The sequence below is a fragment of the Aegilops tauschii genome, chromosome 7 (assembly GCF_002575655.3).
Source record: "Aegilops tauschii subsp. strangulata cultivar AL8/78 chromosome 7, Aet v6.0, whole genome shotgun sequence".
NCBI classification, from domain to species: domain Eukaryota; kingdom Viridiplantae; phylum Streptophyta; class Magnoliopsida; order Poales; family Poaceae; genus Aegilops; species Aegilops tauschii.
Window position 1 is genome coordinate 110,958,325 of NC_053041.3, and position 23,238 is coordinate 110,981,562.

A 23,238-nucleotide genomic window follows, 5' to 3' on the forward strand; every position below is an offset into this window, starting at 1 on the left:
GTTTATAATGGTTTACCTTGTGTGCCAACATGCTATTAAAATGGTTGTGATGTGGTATGATAGGGTGGTATCCTCCTTTGAACGATTCGAGTGGCTTAACTTGGCACATGTTCATACATGTAGTTGAAACAAAATCAACATAGCCTCCACGATACTTATGTTCATGGTGAATTATATCCTAATCATTCTTGCACTCCGTGTTGATTAATTTTAATGCATGTTCATGACTGTTGTCGTTCTCTAGTTGGTCGCTTCCCAGTCTTTTTCTAGCCTTCACTTGTACTAAGCGGGAATACTGCTTGTGCATCCACTTCCATAAACCCCAAAGTTATTTCATATGAGTCCACCATACCTTCCTATATGCGGTATCTACCTGCCGTTCCATGTAAATTTGTATGTGCCAAACTCTAAACCTTCAAATGAAATTCTGTTTTGTATGCTCGAATAGCTCATGTATCAACTAGGGTTGTCTGTATCTTCCATGCTAGGCGGGTTATTCTCAAGAGGAGTGGACTCCGCTCCTCACTCACGAGAAAATGGCTGGTCATCGGGATGCCCAGTCCCATGCTCAAACCAAATCAAAATAATTGCAAACAAAACTCCCCCAGGACTGTTGTTAGTTGGAGGCACCCGTTGTTTCGGGCAAGCCATGGATTGATGCTTGTTGGTGGTGGGGAGTATAAACTTTACCATTCTGCTTGGGAACGGTCTATAATGTGTGTAGCATGGAAGATATCGAGATCTCTTGGTTGTTATGTTGACAATGGAAGTATACCACTCAAAATATTATTTATCTCTATTTCAAAAATCGAGCTCTGGCACCTCTACAAATCCCTGCTTCCCTCTGCGAAGGGCCTATCTATTTACTTTATGTTGAGTCATCATCCTCTTATTAAAAAGCACCAGTTGGAGAGCACCACTGTCATTTGCATCCATTACTATTAATTTATATTGAGTATGACTACGATTGGATCTCTTTTACCATGAATTACAATGTTTAGTCAGTCCTTGATCTTCAAAGGTGCTCTGCATTTACGTTTTGCGGTTTTAGAAAGGGCTAGCGAGATACCATCTTGTTATATCATATTTATGATCGTTTTGAGAAAGTGTTGTCATCCCAGATTTATTATTATTGCTCGCTAGTTGATTATGTCATTGATATGAGTAAACATGAGACCTAAGTGTTATTGTGAATATGATTAGTTCATAATCTTTGCTGAAAACTTGAATGTTGGCTTTACATATTTACAACAACAAGAGCAAACAGAGTTTGTAAAAGTTTTTCTTTATCACTTTCAGTTTGTCAACTGAATTGCTTGAGGACAAGCAAAGGTTTAAGCTTGGGAGAGTTGATACGTCTCCATCGTATTGAAGGAAATATGCCCTAGAGGCAATAATAAAGTATTATTTATTTCCTTGTATCATGATAAATGTTTATTATTCATGCTAGAATTGTATTAACCGGAAACATAATACATGTGTGAATATATAGACAAACAGAGTGTCACTAGTATGCCTCTACTTGACTAGCTCGTTAATCAAAGATGGTTATGTTTCCTAGCCATAGATATAAGTTGTCATTTGATTAACGAGATCACCTCATTAGGAGAATGACGTGATTGACTTGACCCATTCCGTTAGCTTAGCACTCGATCGTTTAGTATGTTGCTATTGCTTTCTTCATGACTTATACATGTTCCTATGACTATGGTATTATGCAACTCCCGTTTACCGGAGGAACACTTTGTGTGCTACCAAACGTCACAACGTAAATGGGTGATTATAAAGGTGCTCTACATGTGTCTCCAAAGGTACTTGTTGGGTTGGCGTATTTCGAGATTAGGATTTGTCACTCCGATTGTCGGAGAGGTATCTCTGGGCCCACTCGGTAATGCACATCACTATAAGCCTTGCAAGCATTGTGACTAATGAGTTAGTTGCAGGATGATGTGTTACGGAACGAGTAAAGAGACTTGCCGGTAACGAGATTGAACTAGGTATCGAGATACCGACGATCAAATCTCGGGCAAGTAACATACCGGTGACAAAGGGAACAATGTATGTTGTTATGCAGTCTGACCGATAAAGATCTTCGTAGAATATGTGGGAGCCAATATGGGCATCCAGGTCCCGCTATTGGTTATTGACCGGAGACGTGTCTCGGTCATGTCTACATAGTTCTCGAACCCGTAGGGTCCGCACGCTTAACGTTACGATGACAGTTTTATTGAGTTTTGATGTACCGAGGAGTTCGGAGTCCCGGATTAGATCGGGGATCTGACGAGGAGTCTCGAAATGGTCGAGACGTAAAAATCGATATATTGGATGACTATATTCGGACTTCGGAAAGGTTCCGAGTGATTCGGGTATTTTTCGGAGTACCGGAGAGTTACGGGAATTCGTATTGGGCCTTAATGGGCCATACGGGAAAGGAGAGAAAGGCCTCAAAAGGTGGCCGTACCCCTCCCCATGGTCTGGTCCGAATTGGACTACGGAAGGGGGGCGCACCCTTCCTTCTTTCTCCTTCCCCCTTCCCTTCTCCTACTCCCACAAGGAAAGGAGGAGTCCTACTCCCGGTGGGAGTAGGACTCCCCCCTATGGCGCGCCTCTCCCCTTGGCCGGCTGCCTCCCCCTTGCTCCTTTATATACGGGGGCAGGGGGCACCCCAGAGACACAACAATTGATCCTTGAGATCTCTTAGCCGTGTCGGTGCCCCCCTCCACCATATTACACCTCGATAATACCGTTGCGGAGCTTAGGCGAAGCCCTGCGTCGGTGGAACATCATCATCGTCACCACGCCGTCGTGCTGACGAAACTCTCCCTCAACACTCGGCTGGATCGGAGTTCGAGGGACGTCATCGAGCTGAACGTGTGTAGAACTCGGAGGTGCCGTACGTTCGGTACTTGATCGGTCGGATCGTGAAGACGTACGACTACATCAACCGCGTTGTGATAACGCTTCCGCTGTCGGTCTACGAGGGTACGTGGACAACACTCTACCCTCTCGTTGCTATGCATCACCATGATCTTGCATGTGCGTAGGATTTTTTTTGAAATTACTACGTTCCCCAACAGTGGCATCCGAGCCTGGTTTTATGCGTTGATGCTATGCACGAGTAGAACACAAGTGAGTTGTCGGCGATATAAGTCATACTGCTTACCAGCATGTCATACTTTGGTTCAGCGGTATTGTGAGATGAAGCGGCCCGGACCGACATTACGCGTACGCTTACGCGAGACTGGTTTCACCGTTGCGAGCACTCGTTGCTTAAAGGTGACTGGCGGGTGTCTGTCTCTCTCACTTTAGTTGAACCGAGTGTGGCTACGCCCGGTCCTTGCGAAGGTTAAAACAGCACCAACTTGACAAACTATCGTTGTGGTTTTGATGCGTAGGTAAGAACGGTTCTTGCTAAGCCCGTAGCAGCCACGTCAAACTTGCAACAACAAAGTAGAGGACGTCTAACTTGTTTTTGCAGGGCATGTTGTGATGTGATATGGTCAAGACATGATGTGATATAATTTGTTGTATGAGATGATCATGTTTGTAACCGAGTTATCGGCAACTGGCAGGAGCCATATGGTTGTCGTTTTATTGTATGCAATGCAATCGCCATGTAATGCTTTACTTTATCACTAAGCGGTAGCGATAGTCGTAGAAGCATAAGATTGACGAGACGACAACGATGCTACGATGGAGATCAAGGTGTCGCGCCGGTGACGATGGTGATCATGACGGTGCTTCAGAGATGGAGATCACAAGTACAAGATGATGATGGCCATATCATATCACTTATATTGATTGCATGTGATGTTAATCCTTTATGCATCTTATCTTGCTTTGTTTGACGGTAGCATTATAAGATGATCCTTCACTAAATTATCAAAGTATAAGTGCTCTCCCTGAGTATGCACCGTTGCGAAAGTTCTTCGTGCTGAGACACCACGTGATGATCGGGTGTGATAGGCTCTACGTTCAAATTCAACGGGTGCAAAACAGTTGCACACGCGGAATACTCAGGTTAAACTTGACGAGCCTAGCATATAACAGATATGGCCTCGGAACACGGAGACCGAAAGGTCGAGCGTGAATCATATAGTAGATATGATCAACATAGTGATGTTCACTGTTGAAACTACTCCATCTCATGTGATGATCGGACATGGTTTAGTTGATATGGATCACGTGATCACTTAGAGGATTAGAGGGATGTCTATCTAAGTGGGAGTTCTTAAGTAATATGATTAATTGAACTTGAATTTATCATGAACTTAGTACCTGATAGTATTTTGCTTGTCTATGTTAATTGTAGATAGATGGCCCGTGCTGTTGTTCCGTTGAATTTTAATGCGTTTCTTGAGAAAGCAAAGTTGAAAGATGATGGTAGCAATTACACGGACTGGGTCCGTAACTTGAGGATTATCCTCATTGCTGCACAGAAGAATTACGTCCTAGAAGCACCGCTGGGTGCCAGGCCTGCTGCAGGAGCAACACCAGATGTTATAAACGTCTGGCAGAGCAAAGCTGATGACTACTCGATTGTTCAGTGTGCCATGCTTTACGTCTTAGAACCGGGTCTTCAACGACGTTTTGAACGTCATGGAGCATATGAGATGTTCCAGGAGTTGAAGTTAATATTTCAAGCAAATGCCCGGATTGAGAGATATGAAGTCTCCAATAAGTTCTTCAGCTGCAAGATGGAAGAGAATAGTTCTGTCAGTGAGCATATACTCAAAATGTCTGGGTATAACAATCACTTGATTCAACTGGGAGTTAATCTTCCGGATGATAGCGTTATTGACACAATTCTTCAATCACTGCCACCAAGCTACAAGAGCTTCGTGATGAACTATAATATGCAAGGGATGAGTAAGACAATTCCCGAGCTCTTCGCAATGCTAAAGGCTGCGGAGGTAGAAATCAAAAAGGAGCATCAAGTGTTGATGGTCAATAAGACCACCAGTTTCAAGAAAAAGGGTAAAGGGAAGAAGAAAGGGAACTTCAAGAAGAACAGCAAACAAGTTGCTGCTCAGGAGAAGAAACCCAAGTCTGGACCTAAGCCTGAAACTGAGTGCTTCTACTGCAAGCAAACTGGTCACTGGAAGCGGAACTGCCCAAAGTATTTGGCGGATAAGAAGGATGGCAAGGTGAACAAAGGTATATGTGATATACATGTTATTGATGTGTACCTTACTAATGCTCGCAGTAGCACCTGGGTATTTGATCTGGTTTTGTTGCTAATATTTGCAACTCGAAACAGGGGCTACGGATTAAGCGAAGATTGGCTAAGGACGAGGTGACGATGCGCGTGGGAAATGGTTCCAAAGTCGATGTGATCGCGGTCGGCACGCTACCTCTACATCTACCTTCGGGATTAGTTTTAGACCTAAATAATTGTTATTTGGTGCCAGCGTTGAGCATGAACATTATATCTGGATCTTGTTTGATGCGAGACGGTTATTCATTTAAATCAGAGAATAATGGTTGTTCTATTTATATGAGTAATATCTTATATGGTCATGCACCCTTGAAGAGTGGTCTATTCTTGTTGAATCTCGATAGTAGTGATACACATATTCATAATATTGAAGCCAAAAGATGCAGAGTTGATAATGATAGTGCAACTTATTTGTGGCACTGCCGTTTAGGTCATATCGGTGTAAAGCGCATGAAAAAACTCCATACTGATGGACTTTTGGAACCACTTGATTATGAATCACTTGGTACTTGCGAACCGTGCCTCATGGGCAAGATGACTAAAACACAGTTCTCCGGAACTATGGAGAGAGAGCAACAGATTTGTTGGAAATCATACATACAGATGTATGTGGTCCGATGAATGTTGAGGCTCGTGGCGGATATCGTTATTTTCTCACCTTCACTGATGATTTAAGCAGATATGGGTATATCTACTTAATGAAACATAAGTCTGAAACATTTGAAAAGTTCAAAGAATTTCAGAGTGAAGTTGAAAATCATCGTAACAAGAAAATAAAGTTTCTACGATCAGATCGTGGAGGAGAATATTTGAGTTACGAGTTTGGTCTACATTTGAAACAACAATGCGGAATAGTTTCGCAACTCACGCCACCCGGAACACCACAGCGTAATGGTGTGTCCGAACGTCGTAATCGCACTTTACTAGATATGGTGCGATCTATGATGTCTCTTACTGATTTACCGCTATCGTTTTGGGGTTATGCTTTAGAGACGGCTGCATTCACGTTAAATAGGGCACCATCAAAATCCGTTGAGACGACGCCTTATGAACTGTGGTTTGGCAAGAAACCAAAGTTGTTGTTTCTTAAAGTTTGGGGCTGCGATGCTTATGTGAAGAAACTTCAACCTGATAAGCTCGAACCCAAATCTGAGAAATGTGTCTTCATAGGATACCCAAAGGAGACTGTTGGGTATACCTTCTATCACAGATCCGAAGGCAAAACTTTTGTTGCTAAATTCAGAAATTTTCTAGAGAAAGAGTTTCTCTCGAAAGAAGTGAGTGGGAGGAAAGTAGAACTTGATGAGGTAACTATACCTGCTCCCTTATTGGAAAGTAGTTCATCACAGAAACCAGTTTCTGAGACACCTACACCAATTAGTGAGGAAGTTAATGATGATGATCATGAAACTTCAGATCAAGTTATTACTAAACTTCGTAGATCAACCAGAGTAAGATCCGCACCAGAGTGGTACGGTAATCCTGTCCTGGAGGTTATGTTACTAGACCATGACGAACCTACGAACTATGAAGAAGCGATGGTGAGCCCAGATTCCGCAAAATGGCTTGAGGCCATGAAATCTGAGATGGGATCCATGTATGAGAACAAAGTATGGACTTTGGTTGACTTTCCCAATGATCGGCAAGCCATTGAAAATAAATGGATCTTCAAGAAGAAGACTGACGCTGATGGTAATGTTACTGTCTATAAAGCTCGACTTGTTGCGAAAGGTTTTCGACAAGTTCAAGGGATTGACTACGATGAGACCTTCTCACCCGTAGCGATGCTTAAGTCTGTCCGAATCATGTTAGCAATTGCCGCATTTTATGATTATGAAATTTGGCAAATGGATGTCAAAACTGCATTCCTGAATGGATTTCTGGAAGAAGAGTTGTATATGATGCAACCAGAAGGTTTTGTCGATCCAAAGGGAGCTAAAAAAGTGTGCAAGCTCCAGCGATCCATTTATGGACTGGTGCAAGCCTCTCGGAGTTGGAATAAACGCTTTGATAGTGTGATCAAAGCATTTGGTTTTATACAGACTTTTAGAGAAGCCTGTATTTACAAGAAAGTGAGTGGGAGCTCTGTAGCATTTCTGATATTATATGTGGATGACATATCACTGATTGGAAATGATATAGAATTTCTGGATAGCATAAAGGGATACTTGAATAAGAGTTTTTCAATGAAAGACCTCGGTGAAGCTGCGTATATATTGGGCATCAAGATCTATAGAGATAGATCAAGACGCTTAATTGGACTTTCACAAAGCACATACCTTGACAAAGTTTTGAAGAAGTTCAAAATGGATCAAGCAAAGAAAGGATTCTTGCCTGTGTTGCAAGGTGTGAAGTTGAGTAAGACTCAATGCCCGACCACGGCAGAAGATAGAGAGAAGATGAAAGATGTCCCCTATGCTTCTGCCATAGGCTCTATCATGTATGCAATGCTGTGTACCAGACCTGATGTATGCCTTGCTATAAGTCTAACAAGAAGGTACCAAAGTAATCCAGGAGTGGATCACTGGACAGCGGTCAAGAACATCCTGAAATACCTGAAAAGGACTAAGGATATGTTTCTCGTATATGGAGGTGACAAAGAACTCATCGTAAATGGTTATGTTGATGCAAGCTTTAACACTGATCCGGACGATTCTAAATCACAAACCGGATACGTATTTACATAGAACGGTGGAGCTGTCAGTTTGTGCAGTTCTAAGCAAAGCGTCGTGGCGGGATCTACATGTGAAGCGGAGTACATAGCTACTTCGGAAGCAGCAAATGAAGAAGTCTGGATGAAGGAGTTCATATCCGATCTAGCTGTCATACCTAGTGCATCGGGTCCTATGAAAATCTTTTGTGACAATACTGGTGCAATTGCCTTGGCAAAGGAATCCAGATTTCACAAGAGAACCAAGCACATCAAAAGACGCTTCAATTCCATCCGGGATTTAGTCCAGGTGGAAGACATAGAAATTTGCAAGATACATACGGATCTGAATGTTGCAGACCCGTTGACTAAGCCTCTTCCACGAGCAAAACATGATCAGCACCAAGGCTCCATGGGTGTAAGAATCATTACTGTGTAATCTAGATTATTGACTCTAGTGCAAGTGGGAGACTGAAGAAAATATGCCCTAGAGGCAATAATAAAGTATTATTTATTTCCTTGTATCATGATAAATGTTTATTATTCATGCTAGAATTGTATTAACCGGAAACATAATACATGTGTGAATATATAGACAAACAAAGTGTCACTAGTATGCCTCTACTTGACTAGTTCGTTAATCAAAGATGGTTATGTTTCCTAGCCATAGATATAAGTTGTCATTTGATTAATGAGATCACCTCATTAGGAGAATGACGTGATTGACTTGACCCATTCCGTTAGCTTAGCACTCGATCGTTTAGTATGTTGCTATTGCTTTCTTCATGACTTATACATGTTCCTATGACTATGAGATTATGCAACTCCCGTTTACCGGAGGAACACTTTGTGTGCTACCAAACGTCACAACGTAAATGGGTGATTATAAAGGTGCTCTACAGGTGTCTCCAAAGGTACTTGTTGGGTTGGCGTATTTCGAGATTAGGATTTGTCACTCCGATTGTCGGAGAGGTATCTCTGGGCCCACTCGGTAATGCACATCACTAGAAGCCTTGCAAGCATTATGACTAATGAGTTAGTTGCAGGATGATGTGTTACGGAACGAGTAAAGAGACTTGCCGGTAACGAGATTGAACTAGGTATCGAGATACCGACGATCAAATCTCGGGCAAGTAACATACCGGTGACAAAGGGAACAACGTATGTTGTTATGCGGTCTGACCGATAAAGATCTTCGTAGAATATGTGGGAGCCAATATGGGCATCCAGGTCCCGCTATTGGTTATTGACCGGAGACGTGTCTCGGTCATGTCTACATAGTTCTCGAACCCGTAGGGTCCGCACGCTTAACGTTACGATGACAGTTTTATTGAGTTTTGATGTACCGAAGGAGTTCGGAGTCCCGGATGAGATCGGGGATATGACGAGGAGTCTCGAAATGGTCGAGACGTAAAAATCGATATATTGGACGACTATATTCGGACTTCGGAAAGGTTCCGAGTGATTCGGGTATTTTTCGGAGTACCGGAGAGTTACGGGAATTCGTATTGGGCCTTAATGGGCCATACGGGAAAGGAGAGAAAGGCCTCAAAAGGTGGCCGCACCCCTCCCCATGGTCTGGTCCGAATTGGACTAGGGAAGGGGGGCGCACCCTTCCTTCTTTCTCCTTCCCCCTTCCCTTCTCCTACTCCCACAAGGAAAGGAGGAGTCCTACTCCCGGTGGGAGTAGGACTCCCCCCTATGGCGCGCCTCTCCCCTTGGCCGGCTGCCTCCCCCTTGCTCTTTTATATACGGGGGCAGGGGGGCACCCCAGAGACACAACAATTGATTCTTGAGATCTCTTAGCCGTGTGCGGTGCCCCCCTCCACCATATTACACCTCACTAATACCGTTGCAGAGCTTAGGCGAAGCCCTGCCTCGGTGGAACATCATCATCGTCACCACGCCGTCGTGCTGACGAAACTCTCCCTCAACACTCGGCTGGATCGGAGTTCGAGGGACGTCATCGAGCTGAACGTGTGTAGAACTCGGAGGTGCCGTACGTTCGGTACTTGATCGGTCGGATCGTGAAGACCGTACGACTATATCAACCGCGTTGTGATAACGCTTCCGCTGTCGGTCTACGAGGGTACGTGGACAACACTCTCCCCTCTCGTTGCTATGCATCACCATGATCTTGCGTGTGCGTAGGATTTTTTTTGAAATTACTACGTTCCCCAACACGTATCTACTTTTCCAAACACTTTTGCCCTTATTTTGGACTCTAACTTGCATGATTTGAATGGAACTAACCCGGACTGACACTGTTATCAGCAGAATTGTCATGATATTATTTTTGTGCAGAAATAAAAGTTCTTGGAATGACCTGAAACTTCACGGAGAATATTTTTGGAATATATAAAAAGTACTGGCGAAAGAATCCAGACCAAGGGGCCCACACCCTGTCCACAAGGGTGGGGGGCGCGCCTACCCCCCTAGGCGCGCCCCTGTCTCGTGGGCCCCCTGAGGCTCCACCGACCTCAACTCCAACTCCATATATTCACGTTCAGGGAGAAAAAAATCAGAGAAAAGGATTCATCGCGTTTTACGATACGGAGCCGCCGCCAAGCCCTAAACTCTCTCGGGAGGGCTGATCTGGAGTCCGTTCGGGGCTCCGGAGAGGGGAATCCGTCGCCGTCATCATCATCAACCATCCTCCATCACCAATTTCATGATACTCACCGCCGTGCGTGAGTAATTCCATCGTAGGCTTGCTGGACGGTGATGGGTTGGATGATATTTATCATGTAATCGAGTTAGTTTTGTTAGGGTTTGATTCCTAATATCCATTATGTTCAGAGATTGATGTTGCTATGACTTTGCTATGCTTAATGCTTGTCACTAGGGCCCGAGTGCCATGAATTTAGATCTGAACCTATTATGTTTTCATGAATATATGTGAGTTCTTGATCCTATCTTGCAAGTCATTAGTCACCTATTATGTGTTATGATACGGTAACCCCGAAGTGACAATAATCGTGACCACTCCCGATGATGACCGTAGTTTGAGGAGTTTATGTATTCACTAAGTGTTAATGGTTTGGTCCGGTACTCTATTAAAAGGAGGCCTTAATATCCCTTAGTTTTCAATAGGACCCCGCTGCCACAGGAGGGTAGGACAAAAGATGTCATGCAAGTTCTTTTCCATAAGCACGTATGACTATATTCGGAATACATGCCTACATTACATTGATGAATTGGAGCTAGTTCTGTGTCACCCTAGGTTATAACTGTTGCATGAGGAATCGCATCCGACATAATTATCCATCACCGATCCATTGCCTACGAGCTTTTCACATATTGATCTTTGCTTAAGTTACTTTTCCGTTGCCACTGTTACAATTACTACAAAACTGCTACTGTCACTTTTGCTACCGTTACCGTTACTTCCATACTACTTTGCTACTAAATACTTTGCTGCAGATATTAAGTTTTTCAGGTGTGGTTGAATTGACAACTCAACTGCTGATACTTGAGAATATTCTTTGGCTCCCCTTGTGTCGAATCAATAAATTTGGGTTGAATACTCTATCCTCAAAAACTGTTGTGATCCCCTATACTTGTGGGTTATCACACAACCGGTGGGGTATCCCTTCGATGGGTGGGAGTCATAGATACGAACAAGGACTACTACAGATTGCCATTTTATAAAGATTGTCCTTTAATAATAAAGAGAGAGATTATAGACATTTGATTGATTTCTTTCCATAAATGTTGCCTTGTGTTATCAAACGTTGATTCTTTTCCATAGATTTGGTCTTTAAACATTGATTAGATGTCCCCATGATTGGTTCCTTTCCATACAGACATTATTAATATATCAAAGATCAATCTGCATGATTTGTGTAGATTTGGCAGAGAAAAACTGGATTAAGTAGATCAATGAGCTAAAAACCGATTCAAATTAATTAGTTGAATAGAAAAGAAATCGGTGGGGGAGGTTTAACCGGAATGGAGACAACGCTACCAACTCACCATGGCGTACATGTCTATGCCGATTTTGATAGTATGTCGAGCACATACAATAGATTGGTCTTCGAAAAAATGAACAAAAAATTAAAAAAACATAGAAGAAAAGAATGAAAAAAATACGTCTGCATGCATCAAATGAGTCGGCAAACTTTGATTATGTACTTGGTGCTTTGATAAGTTTTCATTCGATTGAGTTAATGCATGACGTTGGTTTGGGAAAGTGCCAATTTGATTGGATTTTGCTTTGGGAAAGTGTCGATCCTGATAGTATGCTGAACACAAAATAATAGATTTGTCATAGAAAAATGAAACAGGAAAATCAAAAAACAAAGAAAATAAGAATGAGCGCACACAACAAATGGGCCCACCACCATTTGATTAAAGTTGATGTATTGGTAAAATTGTAAGATTTGATTTGAATGAGTAATGCATGACGTTGTTTTGGGAAAGTGCCGGTTGATTGAGTAAATGCATGCATCAAATGGGCCGCCAACATGGTCGCGCTTCAGCAAAAGACCGCTTGTAAGACGCTCGTGAGCGTAATATAGGATTGGTGGAAGGTGAGGCAAGACTACCAACTCTCCCATTATGGGTAGAGATAAAATAGGATTTCAGTTGAGGCACACATCATCATTCAGGATATATGAAGTGCCTTTTTTTTAATTACTAATGTTGAAACTAAAAAGACAGCATTTTTTTTTGTTCTTACCTAATCACCCCAGTATAATATCTTCTCAAAGGGCTATGGAAGAATTATTGGACTATTTCGAAACTGCTCTGAGTATAGATTTGGTGATATTCTATGCATTTCTTTCGACAGTATAATATAGTATACGGATGCTGATATGGTGGCTTTTGCAAAAAAGGTAGTGCTTCTTGCACTTGATGACATTAAATTATTCAGGTACCACGTACAAAAATGTAAGACTTGTGCGCTTACATCAACAGAAAATTATGAGCCCTTAAATTCTGTTTTTAATGGATTTGGAAGGGGAATTTTTGCGTTCACCATGGGTACAAACAACAAAAGAAAACAAGCCAATCTCAAATGAATTGTCCAATACACTATTTAAGCAGAACTTGAGACAACTAGGCAACAACACGGGCGCGGCGCCGCGCTGTCCGGCCCGCTAGTGTACTTCTACTATAGGAGCAGTCGTTCAAAGAGGCAGCTGCTCTACTGATCCAGGAGCTTAAGCAGCACGGGGAGCCCGCACTTGGGCTGCAGCGTCAGGAACTCGGCCGGCGCGTGCACGTACTCCGGCGCGACCTCGAACTCGAACCGGCGCAGGATCACGACGAGCGTCGCCTTGGCCTCCAGCATGGCGAAGTCCTGCCCGATGCACGACCGCGGGCCGACGGCGAATGCCAGCATTGCGCTTGGGTGCTTGGCAGCCCTGCCCACGCCGTTCCGGAACCGGTCCGGCTTGAACTCGCCGGCGTCCGCGCCCCACACCTCCTCGTCCCGGTGCATCATCGCTGTCGGTATCATGGTGATCGTGCCCTTAGGGATCTCCACGCCGCCGAGCTCCGTGTCCGCCATCGTCTGCCTCGCGATCATGATCACCGCACCGTACAGCCTCAGCGTCTCGTATAGCACCATTGTTGTCTGCCATCATCGATCACAACTCACAAGTGAAGTGAGTGTCACTAGTCAGGGCATTATTTGGTTCAGAATGGTGGGACAGGTAGGGGCTTACCAGCTTGAGCTTGTTGAGCGTGTCGCCGTGAAGCGGCGTCCCGGTGCTGCCGCACTCCCGGAGGACCTCCTCCCTGAGCTTCTGCTGCCATTCCGGGTGCGTGCCGAGGAGGAAGATGGCCCAGGTAAGGAGATGGGAGGTGGTGTCGTGCCCGGCGAAGAAAAATGTCTTGCACTCGTCGATGATCTCGTCCATGCTCATGGCGGCCGCCTTCTGCCCGCCGGCGCCGGCCGACGCGTTGGCCTCGAGCATCAGGCCAAGCAAGTCGTTGCCGTAGTCCTTGGACTCCTTCGCCGCGGCTTGCCGCTCGCGGATGATCGCCATGAGCGTGCCGCGCACCTTGCCCATGAGCTGCCGCCGCCGCAGGTTGGTCTTGGTGGGGAGGTATTCGAGGCCCGGGACGCGGACGTTGTTGATGGTGGAGACGGCGATGTACTGGAGCTCCCGCTGCGCCACGAACACCTCCTTCCCCTCCCTGTAGCTGCTCCCGAACGCCGTGTGCGAGATCACGTCGGCGGTCAGCTCCACGAACTGCTGCCCGACGTCGTCCACCCGCGCCACGCCGCCGCCGCTCGCCGCGGCGCGCGCCTCCCACTGCCGGACCATCTCCCCCGCGCACTCCGCCATCGTCCTGGTCATCATCTTGAGCTTGTCCATGGTGAACGCCGGGTGCACGATGCGGCGGTGGCGCGCCCAGTCGTCGCCGTCGGAGAAGACGAGGCCCTTGCCCAGCAGGGCCAGAAGGTTGGGTCCCGGGTTCGTTTTGCCGTACAGCCCGGTCCTGTTGGACAGGATCTGCTTCACCATGTCGAGGTCGCGGACGCATAGCGCCGGCGTGTACCCCGACCACGAGAGGAACATCTTACCGTACGACGCGACCCACGCCTTGTAGTGCGGCATCACGCGCGCGATGATGTCGTGGGAGCGGAGGTCGAGCACGTCGTCGGCCGTCGCCGCCCGCATCGCCATGGCCTCCTCGTTGTTGCCGACGAAGAACCGGTACGCCGGCCCGCGGATCCCCTGCCGCCGGAACGCCCTCGCGACGGCGTAGGGGCGCCACACCAGGTGCACCGCCGCCGTCCACAGCGAGGTTGCCAGCACCACGGCGAGCGAAGCCAGGACCAGCCCTGCAGCGGGCGCCATAGCCACCATGGCGTGCGAGGATCGATCTGTGCGGCGCAGCTCTTGGGAAATGATTGATCTGCTGATGATTGTGTCCACGCGTGCACGTATACGTACGATGTTGCTGTACTGGTGGATTAGGGGCTTGCGTTTGTAAGGTTCGGGGGCGGCCAGCGATCTCGCGGCTGTCGCCGATGAATGCTACCCGACGTGTTTGTCTGTTTGCTTGCAATGTCGGGCGGTGTTATCATTAATCTGGACCGTTCTTTCTCAAAGCGTATTGCTCACGGTAACTGTCGCAAGATTGATCCTAACCATACGATCTGAACACCGAGATTGATGCAAGTATTTCTATCTACTTCTGTATTGAAGAGGAGTTGGTGGTCCTACGTCCATTGGTGAAGCCTCTCCTTCTCACGTGTTGCATTAACTTAATCAAATTAAACTTTTGCAGCGCCTCATTGATGGAGGTAAGGTAATTGCATTAACTCGGTCAACTCAAATCAAATCATTTTATTTATATGACACATCCAATAAAATCAAATAAAATCATTCGAGCTATTTGACATGGGTAACCAAATCAAATCAAATTAAATATTTTGCATTAACTTGATCAAATAAAATCAAATCATTCTAGCTATATGACACATACAATCAAATTAAATATTTTGCATTACCTCAATTAAATCAAATCACTTACTGCATTAGAATATGGTGGGACGAGTGGTGTTAGATCACTAGAATATGTATGCCCCGTTGCAATACTGAAGCAACTATCTACTATTAGACTATCTCTACTATTAAAGTGGAGTTAGGGATTGTATGTTGGTACTTGGTAGGTTCAACTCTCTTCCCCTCGATACCCCTCTTCCCACGAAACAAAAACCCAACATCGCGTAAAACACAAAAAAAACCATCTCCCTTCCCGTGTTTCGCTTCATCTTTCGTCCTTCGGTCCTTCCTCATACCGAGTGCCCCTCCCGGTTCCTGGTTTTTTTTCACGCCCCAGTTTTTACCCATTTCCCGTAACCCCATGATTCCACACTCGACGCGCCTCAGCGCTGCCCGCTATTGGGCCAACTCCGCTACCTCGCAGCCCCCCCTTTTAATTGAAGTGCTAATTTTGCATTAAAAAAATGTAATTGTCTCAAGTACATCCGTTTAAGTTTAACTGTATTATTCACTTGGTGGTAGGACCAATGTTTACAATTGCATTTGTGGGGTAGATTCTTTGGAAGATGCACAATTGATGATATGCAGGGCGTCGTCGGTGCAGACGACTTGCATGTCGCCACACTTGACAATCGTCTTTCGGAACCACCGATGCATAGTGAAACGATGGCATCAAGCTTAATAGCACTAAGAACACACCTCATTGTGGTCTCTTTATGTTATGTTTGTTATTTAACGATTGGAAAACTATTGGAGCTTCTTTTTGGTTAAAATCAAAATATATGTTTTGGCGATTAGGTCACTAATCAATATTGGAAGAATAATTAATGAACGGGGAATACCTACGGGGTAGGCCCATGGATGCGTATGGCCCAGGAAAAAACATGAATCCTAGGCGGCATTGTTAGCTTCCATACAACAAGAAGATAAACAGGGATGACTCCCCTAAATTAGTAACAGTATAACAAGATCTAGAAGAAAACTGACCAGAATTCTCATATTGCCTGATCAACGAGTCACAATCATTATAATAAGCAATGTTTTTGACAATCTCCTCTATCTCATACCACAACCATCATGCTTTCATTGAAAATCCTTGTACACTAAGTTTGAGAGTGTGTCCATCCCAAACCTGCTGATGGTATTACTTGTTCCCGGCAGATACAATAAAAATCCTTATACCGAACAGCTAGGGGGAGGAGCCAAACCAAGTATCCTCCTAGAATATAATGTTTTTGCCACTACCTACAATCCATTTGCATCCTATTTTAACAGCTCTAGTAGCTCACGCGACCCCTTTCTGAACCTTAGATACTCCTACAATATAACTACAAAAGATGTTTGGGGAAGAAGAAGAGTACTTTCAATCTACAAATTCCCTCCAAATTTTGCCTCCTCAGCCATGTATGTTTTAACCCATGAGCCAAGGAGACAGATATTCAAATTTTGTAGGTTGGTATCCCCTCCAAATTCCTCTTTTAGACATTCCAATTGCCAATTCAGTAAGTGGATCTTCATATGCCCCTGAAAATTACTCCATAGGCAGTTAGCCATCTAGGAATTAAGGAGACCAGTTTCCCTCTTAGGGAACTCGAAAAAGAAGAGAAGATACACAAGGATGCTGGCCAGGCGAGATTTGATTAAAAATATTCTACCCCTATATGATAAAAGCTTCCCTCTTCATGCAGCTATCCTTTAAAGGATTTTGTCCAACAAGGGTTGAAGATCGTCTCCGGAGAGCCTATCATGATGTAAGGGAACCCCTAAGTAGTATTTAACAGGGAAATCTCCCACACGAGACCCAAAATAGCAGACAAATCTAGTCTCCGGAAGGTCTGAGCCCATGGGATTAGCTTATGTTATAATAGTTTATCTGCATCCCATGCACTTGCTCAAAGCAAGCATCCATTTCAAGTAAATAGTCATCTTAGGGTCACTATCTACAAAATAATGGTGTCATCTACATATTGCTGACTGATAATCCCCCTAGGGCAAACATTATGCCACATGCCTCTAATATGATCTTCACTAGCAACCTTAATGAGCATCCTAGTCAGCACATCTACTACCAGGTTAAAAAGTAGAGGTGACGAAGGATCACCTTGCCGAAGCCCTTTTCCAGTGAGAAAAAAAAACAATTTTGGAGTTATTGAGTTGGACGCCAATGGACCCCCAATGGGTTTATTTTGTGGATCCAAGCAACTCACCTCCTGCTAAACCGTCTCTAGAGGAGGAGTTCCTCCAGGAATCCAAGGCTGACCGTCTCAAAAGCTTTTTTATTATATTTCAGGACCATTCCTTTGCTATTGGACTTCATCAAATCTTTTTCTCTACTTTTGCTACGTGTATTGTTGGTGAGATGATCGTTACTTGTAGGGAGTGGCTAGGCGCCAGGCGCCTGAAAAATAAGAAAATGGTTAGTTGATTCTCCCTCCTCCTATCTCAACCGTTAATTCAGGATCCAACAAACACTGCTCATCTTCAACGTCCGGACCGGTACTATTTCTCTTCTTCTCTCACACCCACCGATCCATCCCATGCCTAACCGTCTGCCTCCGCCACCCACAACCGGCAGCGCTCCCACAACCACCTTGCCGCCCCGCCCTCTCCTCAACCACTGCCCACCGCCATGCCGCCGTTGCCCCCCGTCCATCGCTATAACCCCGCTCACTTTTTTACTGCCGAACTTTCACCACCCCCACACAACTAAGATAGATAATGAGGTCGCCTGCTACCATAAGATAGACCTAGAGGACTTTTTCAGCGAGCTCCTTCCTTCCCTCCGGTTGTTCTGTCATTCATGTGAAAGTCGACTGGCCCAAATTCTAAATTCAGACGACTTTACATATAGCTATTGTGTTACTTGCATCTCCTAGAGTTCTTGCATTGGATTGTGCCCATATTTTCTATGTTGCGTCGCACATTCCCCTTCATTCCATGCAAACACTACATGGAAACCTTCTATTGCTTTCTATTGTCTTGCTTTCTATTGATTTAGTGTTGATTTCTACCTCAGGCCAACTCCAATGCACGACCACAAACGGAGTTTGTTTTGTTCGAATTTTGTCCGTTTGGGTTGGGCAATGGGGCGGCGTCTAGCCGTTTTGCTAGATGCACCGGTCGTGCGCCCAACGCACGGCCGCATCTGGTCCGCCACGGCCGGCTGGAGGCCATATGTATACACTTTTTTTGCCGCATTTCTTTTATTATTTCATCAACAACATTTCGATACATTGGAGTACATTCACCAATTTTTGACTAGAAGAGAAAGACCAAAGAAGACAAGAAGCACAATTAGACATTTTAAAAGAAATCCAACTTCCATAACTGCTCCCACAAGTTGAATTGGTATCTTCTCGATGCCTTCATTGTTGATCTGCGACTTCTCAATCTCGCATACTTCTTTCTTCTTCGATTCTAAAGAAATAGACGTTGCTTCGTATCTAATCTCATCTCTAGTATCATCTCTAACCTTTATTCGAGCAAGGAGTGCACGAGGATCTATCAAATTTCTTCCTATCATTAGATCAATGTATTCTTTTCCCAATACCAAAACTTGCACCCATCATACACACAAATTTGAGTATAATCCAAGAGCTATTGAAAATGCGCCGAATCGGGAGCACATCCGAAGCAAAACAAGCACATACTCTATCTTTTTTGCACTTGATGAACACCCATCCCAAATGTTCTGGCGTGGTAGAAACGCGACGCATGACCTGCCACGGTCAATCATCACACTTTATGGGCGGCAACGGTGAACCGATGAGCCGCTGGGCCAGCACCGATGAAAGTGCAACTATCCCTGGGTGGTTTTGGTAATTCCTAACAACGTATAGCTCATTGAGCTAATGTTACTTCAAGATAAATATTTCAGGAAAGCTCAATGATTGGCATGGCATGGATTAGGAATGTGGACCCCTCAAAATGCTAAGGACAAAAGATTGGCTCAAGCTCTAAAGCTCAGGACTCTACATTTTACTTTTAGTGATCCAAGATCACATTGAGTCCATAGGAAAAGCCAATACTATTAAAAGGGGATGAGGTGTTGCTTAATGGGTTTCTTGCTCAAAATGCTTAGTGATATGCTCCAAAGCCCTCAACCACTTTCTCATATCCACATTTGTTCCAAACCAAAAGTCAAACTCGGACCCACCGAAACTTTATCCGGCACCATGATAACCCACATGTATAGGGGATCGCAACAGTTTTCGAGGGTAGAGTATTCAACCCAAATTTATTGATTCGACACAAGGGGAGCCAAAGAATATTCTCAAGTATTAGCAGTTGAGTTGTCAATTCAACCACACCTGGATAACTTAATATCTGCAGCAAAGTATTTAGTAGCAAAGTAGTATGGAAGTAACGGTAACGGTGGCAAAAGCAATAGTAGCAGTTTTGTAGTAATTGTAACAGTGGAAACGGAAAAGTAACTAAGAAAAGATCAATATGTGAAAAGCTCGTAGGCATTGGATCAGTGATGGATAATTATGTCGGATGCGATTCCTCATGCAACAGTTATAACGTAGGGTGACACAGAACTAGCTCCAATTCATCAATGTAATGTAGGCATGTATTCCGAATATAGTCTATGGAAAAGAACATGCATGACATGTTTTGTCCTACCCTCCCGTGGCAGCGGGGTCCTATTGGAAACTAAGGGATATTAAGGCCTCCATTTAATAGAGTACCGGACCAAAGCATTAACACTTAGTGAATACATGAACTCCTCAAACTACGGTCATCACCGGGAGTGGTCCCGATTATTGTCACTTCGGGGTTACTGGATCATAACACATAGTAGGTGACTAATGACTTGCAAGATAGGATCAAGAACTCACATATATTCATGAAAACATAATAGGTTCAGATCTGAAATCATGGCACTCGGGCCCTAGTGACAAGCATTAAGCATAGCAAAGTCATAGCAACATCAATCTCGGAACATAATGGATACTAGGGATCAAACCCTAACAAAACTAACTCGATTACATGATAAATCTCATCCAACCCATCACTGTCCAGCAAGCCTACGATGGAATTACTCACGCACGGCGGTGAGCATCATGAAATTGGTGATGAATGAAGGTTGATGATGACGGCGGCGACGGATTCCCCTCTCCGGAGCCCCGAACGGACTCTAGATCAGCCCTCCCGAGAGATTTTAGGGCTTGGCGGCGGCTCCGTATCATAAAACGTGATGAATCCTTCTCTCTGATTTTTTTCTCCCCGAACGTGAATATATAGAGTTGGAGTTGAGGTCGGTGGAGCTCCAGGGGGCCCACGAGACAGGGGGCGCGCCCAAGGGGTAGGCGCGCCCCCACCCTCGTGGACTGGGTGTGGGCCCCCTGGTCTTGATTCTTTCGCCAGTATTTTTTATTAATTCCAAAAAAATTCTCCGTGAAGTTTCAGGTCATTCCGAGAACTTTTATTTCTGCACAAAAATAACACCATGGCAATTCTGCTGAAAACTGCGTCAGTCCGGGTTAGTTCCATTCAAATCATGCAAGTTAGAGTCCAAAACAAGGGCAAACGTGTTTGGAAAAGTAGATACGATGGAGAAGTATCAACTCCCCCAAGCTTAAAACTTTGCTTGTCCTCAAGCAATTCAGTTGACAAACTGAAAGTGATAAAGAAAAACTTTTACAAACTCTGTTTGATCTTGTTGTTGTAAATATGTAAAGCCAGCATTCAAGTTTTCAGCAAAGATTATGAACTAACCATATTCACAATAACACTTAGGTCTCATGTTTACTCATATCAATGGCATAATCAACTAGCGAGAATAATAATAAATCTCAAATGACAACACTTTCTCAAAACAATCATAATATGATATAACAAGATGGTATCTCGCTAGCCCTTTCTGAGACCGCAAAACATAAATGCAGAGCACCTCTGAAGATCAAGGACTGACTAGACATTGTAATTGATGGTAAAAGAGATCCAATCATAGTCATACTCAACATAAATTAATAGTAATGGATGCAAATGACAGCGGTGCTCTCCAACTCGTGCCTTTTAATAAGAGGAGGATGACTCAACATAAAAGTAAATAGATAGGCCCTTCGTAGAGGGAAGCAGGGATTTGTAGAGGTGCCAGCGCTCAGTTTTGAAATAGAGATAAATAATATTTTGAGTGGCAAACTTTCATTGTCAACATAACAACCAAGAGATCTCGATATCTCCCATGCTACACACATTATAGGTGGTTCCCAAGTAGAATGGTAAAGTTTATACTCCCCCACCACCAACAAGCATCAATCCATGGCTTGGCTGAAACAACGGGTGCCTCCAACTAACAACAGTCCTGGGGGAGTTTTGTTTGCAATTATTTTGATTTGATTTGAGCATGGGACTGGGCATCCCGGTGACCAACCATTTTCTCGTGAGTGAGGAGCGGAGTCCACTCCCCTTGAGAATAACTCGCCTAGCATGGAAGATACAGACAACCCTAGTTGAAACATGAGCTATTCAAGCATACAAAACAAAATTTCATTTGATGGTTTAGAGTTTGGCACATACAAATTTACTTGGAACGGCAGGTAGATACCGCATATAGGAAGGTATGGTGGACTCATATGGAATAACTTTGGGGTTTATGGAAGTGGATGCACAAGCAGTATTCCCGCTTAGTACAAGTGAAGGCTAGAAAAAGACTGGGAAGCGACCAACTAGAGAGCGACAACAGTCATGAACATGTATTAAAATTAATAAACATTGAGTGCAAGCATGAGTAGGATATAATCCACCATGAACATAAATATCGTGGAGGATATGTTGATTTTTTTTCAACTACATGTCTGAACATGTGCCAAGTCAAGCCACTCGAATCGTTCAAAGGAGGATACCACCCTATCATACCACATCACAACCATTCTAATAGCATGTTGGCACACGAGGTAAACCATTATAAACTCTAGCTAATTAAGCATGGCATGAGCAACTATAATCTATAATTGTTATTGCAAACATGTTTCATTCATAATAGGCTGAATCAGGAACGATGAACTAATCATATTTACAAAAACAAGAGAGGCCGAGTTCATACCAGCTTCTCTCATCTCAATCAGTCCATCATATATCGTCATTATTGCCTTTCACTTGCACGACTGAACGATGTGGATAATAATAATAGTGCACGTGCATTGGACTAAGCTGGAATCTGCAAGCATTCAATACAAGGAGAAGACAAGGTAACATGGGCTCTTTGTTAAATCAACGATAATGCATATAACAGCCACTTCAACATTTTCATTCAGGTCTTCTCCTCTCTACCCCCAAAGAAAAGAAAGGAAATAAAACTATTTACACGGGAAAGCTCCCAACAAGCAAAAGAAGAACGAGAAATCTTTTTGGGTTTTCTTTTAATAATTACTACTACAAGCATGGAAAATAAACTAGCTAAAAGCTACAACTAATTTTTGGGTTTTTCTTAAGGTTATTCAAACACACAAGAAGAAGAAGGCTTAAAACAGAAAATAAACTAGCATGGATAGTACAATGAAAAAGTATGAGAACCGACAACTAGCATGAGTGTGTGAACATGAATGTAATGTCGGTGAGAAATACGTACTCCCCCAAGCTTAGGCTTTTTGCCTAAGTTGGTCTATGCCCATGGATCAAAGGCGTCCTCTCCAGTGTACTGAGGAGGATCCTCGGGGTGCCACTGGTTTGCGAGCTCTTCTGGATCTCACTGATAAACAGACTGACGGTAAGGATCAAGTGGTGGCTCCGGCTCGGGCTCTGGAACTTGTGTCAGGCTCCAATACGCATAAATGGCCTCCGGCAAGATGAGGTACGTGCCTGAAAATATGTTAAACAAAGAGGGCGCAGGCAAGGTAATAATGTGACAATAATTTTTATCAAATATGAATATATACTTAAGCATCTTCTTCTTATCT

The 23,238-nt window shown here is 44.2% G+C and overlaps 1 protein-coding gene across 1 annotated transcript; it reads right to left on the reverse strand.

Annotated features, from left to right (window-relative positions):
* Positions 1 to 12,795: 12,795 nt before the first annotated feature.
* Positions 12,796 to 14,882, reverse strand: LOC109767823 (cytochrome P450 709B2). The gene is made up of 2 exons (XM_020326547.4): positions 13,541 to 14,882; positions 12,796 to 13,449 (listed from the first exon to the last, which is right to left on the reverse strand). The coding sequence occupies exons 1-2, from the start codon at positions 14,690 to 14,692 to the stop codon at positions 13,018 to 13,020; spliced, it is 1,584 nt and encodes a 527-aa protein (XP_020182136.1). The 5' UTR covers positions 14,693 to 14,882; the 3' UTR covers positions 12,796 to 13,017.
* Between the last annotated feature and the right edge of the window lie 8,356 nt (positions 14,883 to 23,238).

Excerpts from the sequence above, each read along its gene's own strand:
- LOC109767823 (XM_020326547.4), bottom strand. The coding sequence starts at position 14,692 with ATGGTGGCTATGGCGCCCGCTGCAGGGCTGGTCCTGGCTTCGCTCGCC. Across the intron at positions 13,450-13,540 it reads CGCTCAACAAGCTCAAGCTG|ACAACAATGGTGCTATACGA; the intron begins GTAAGCCCCTAC and ends CGATGATGGCAG.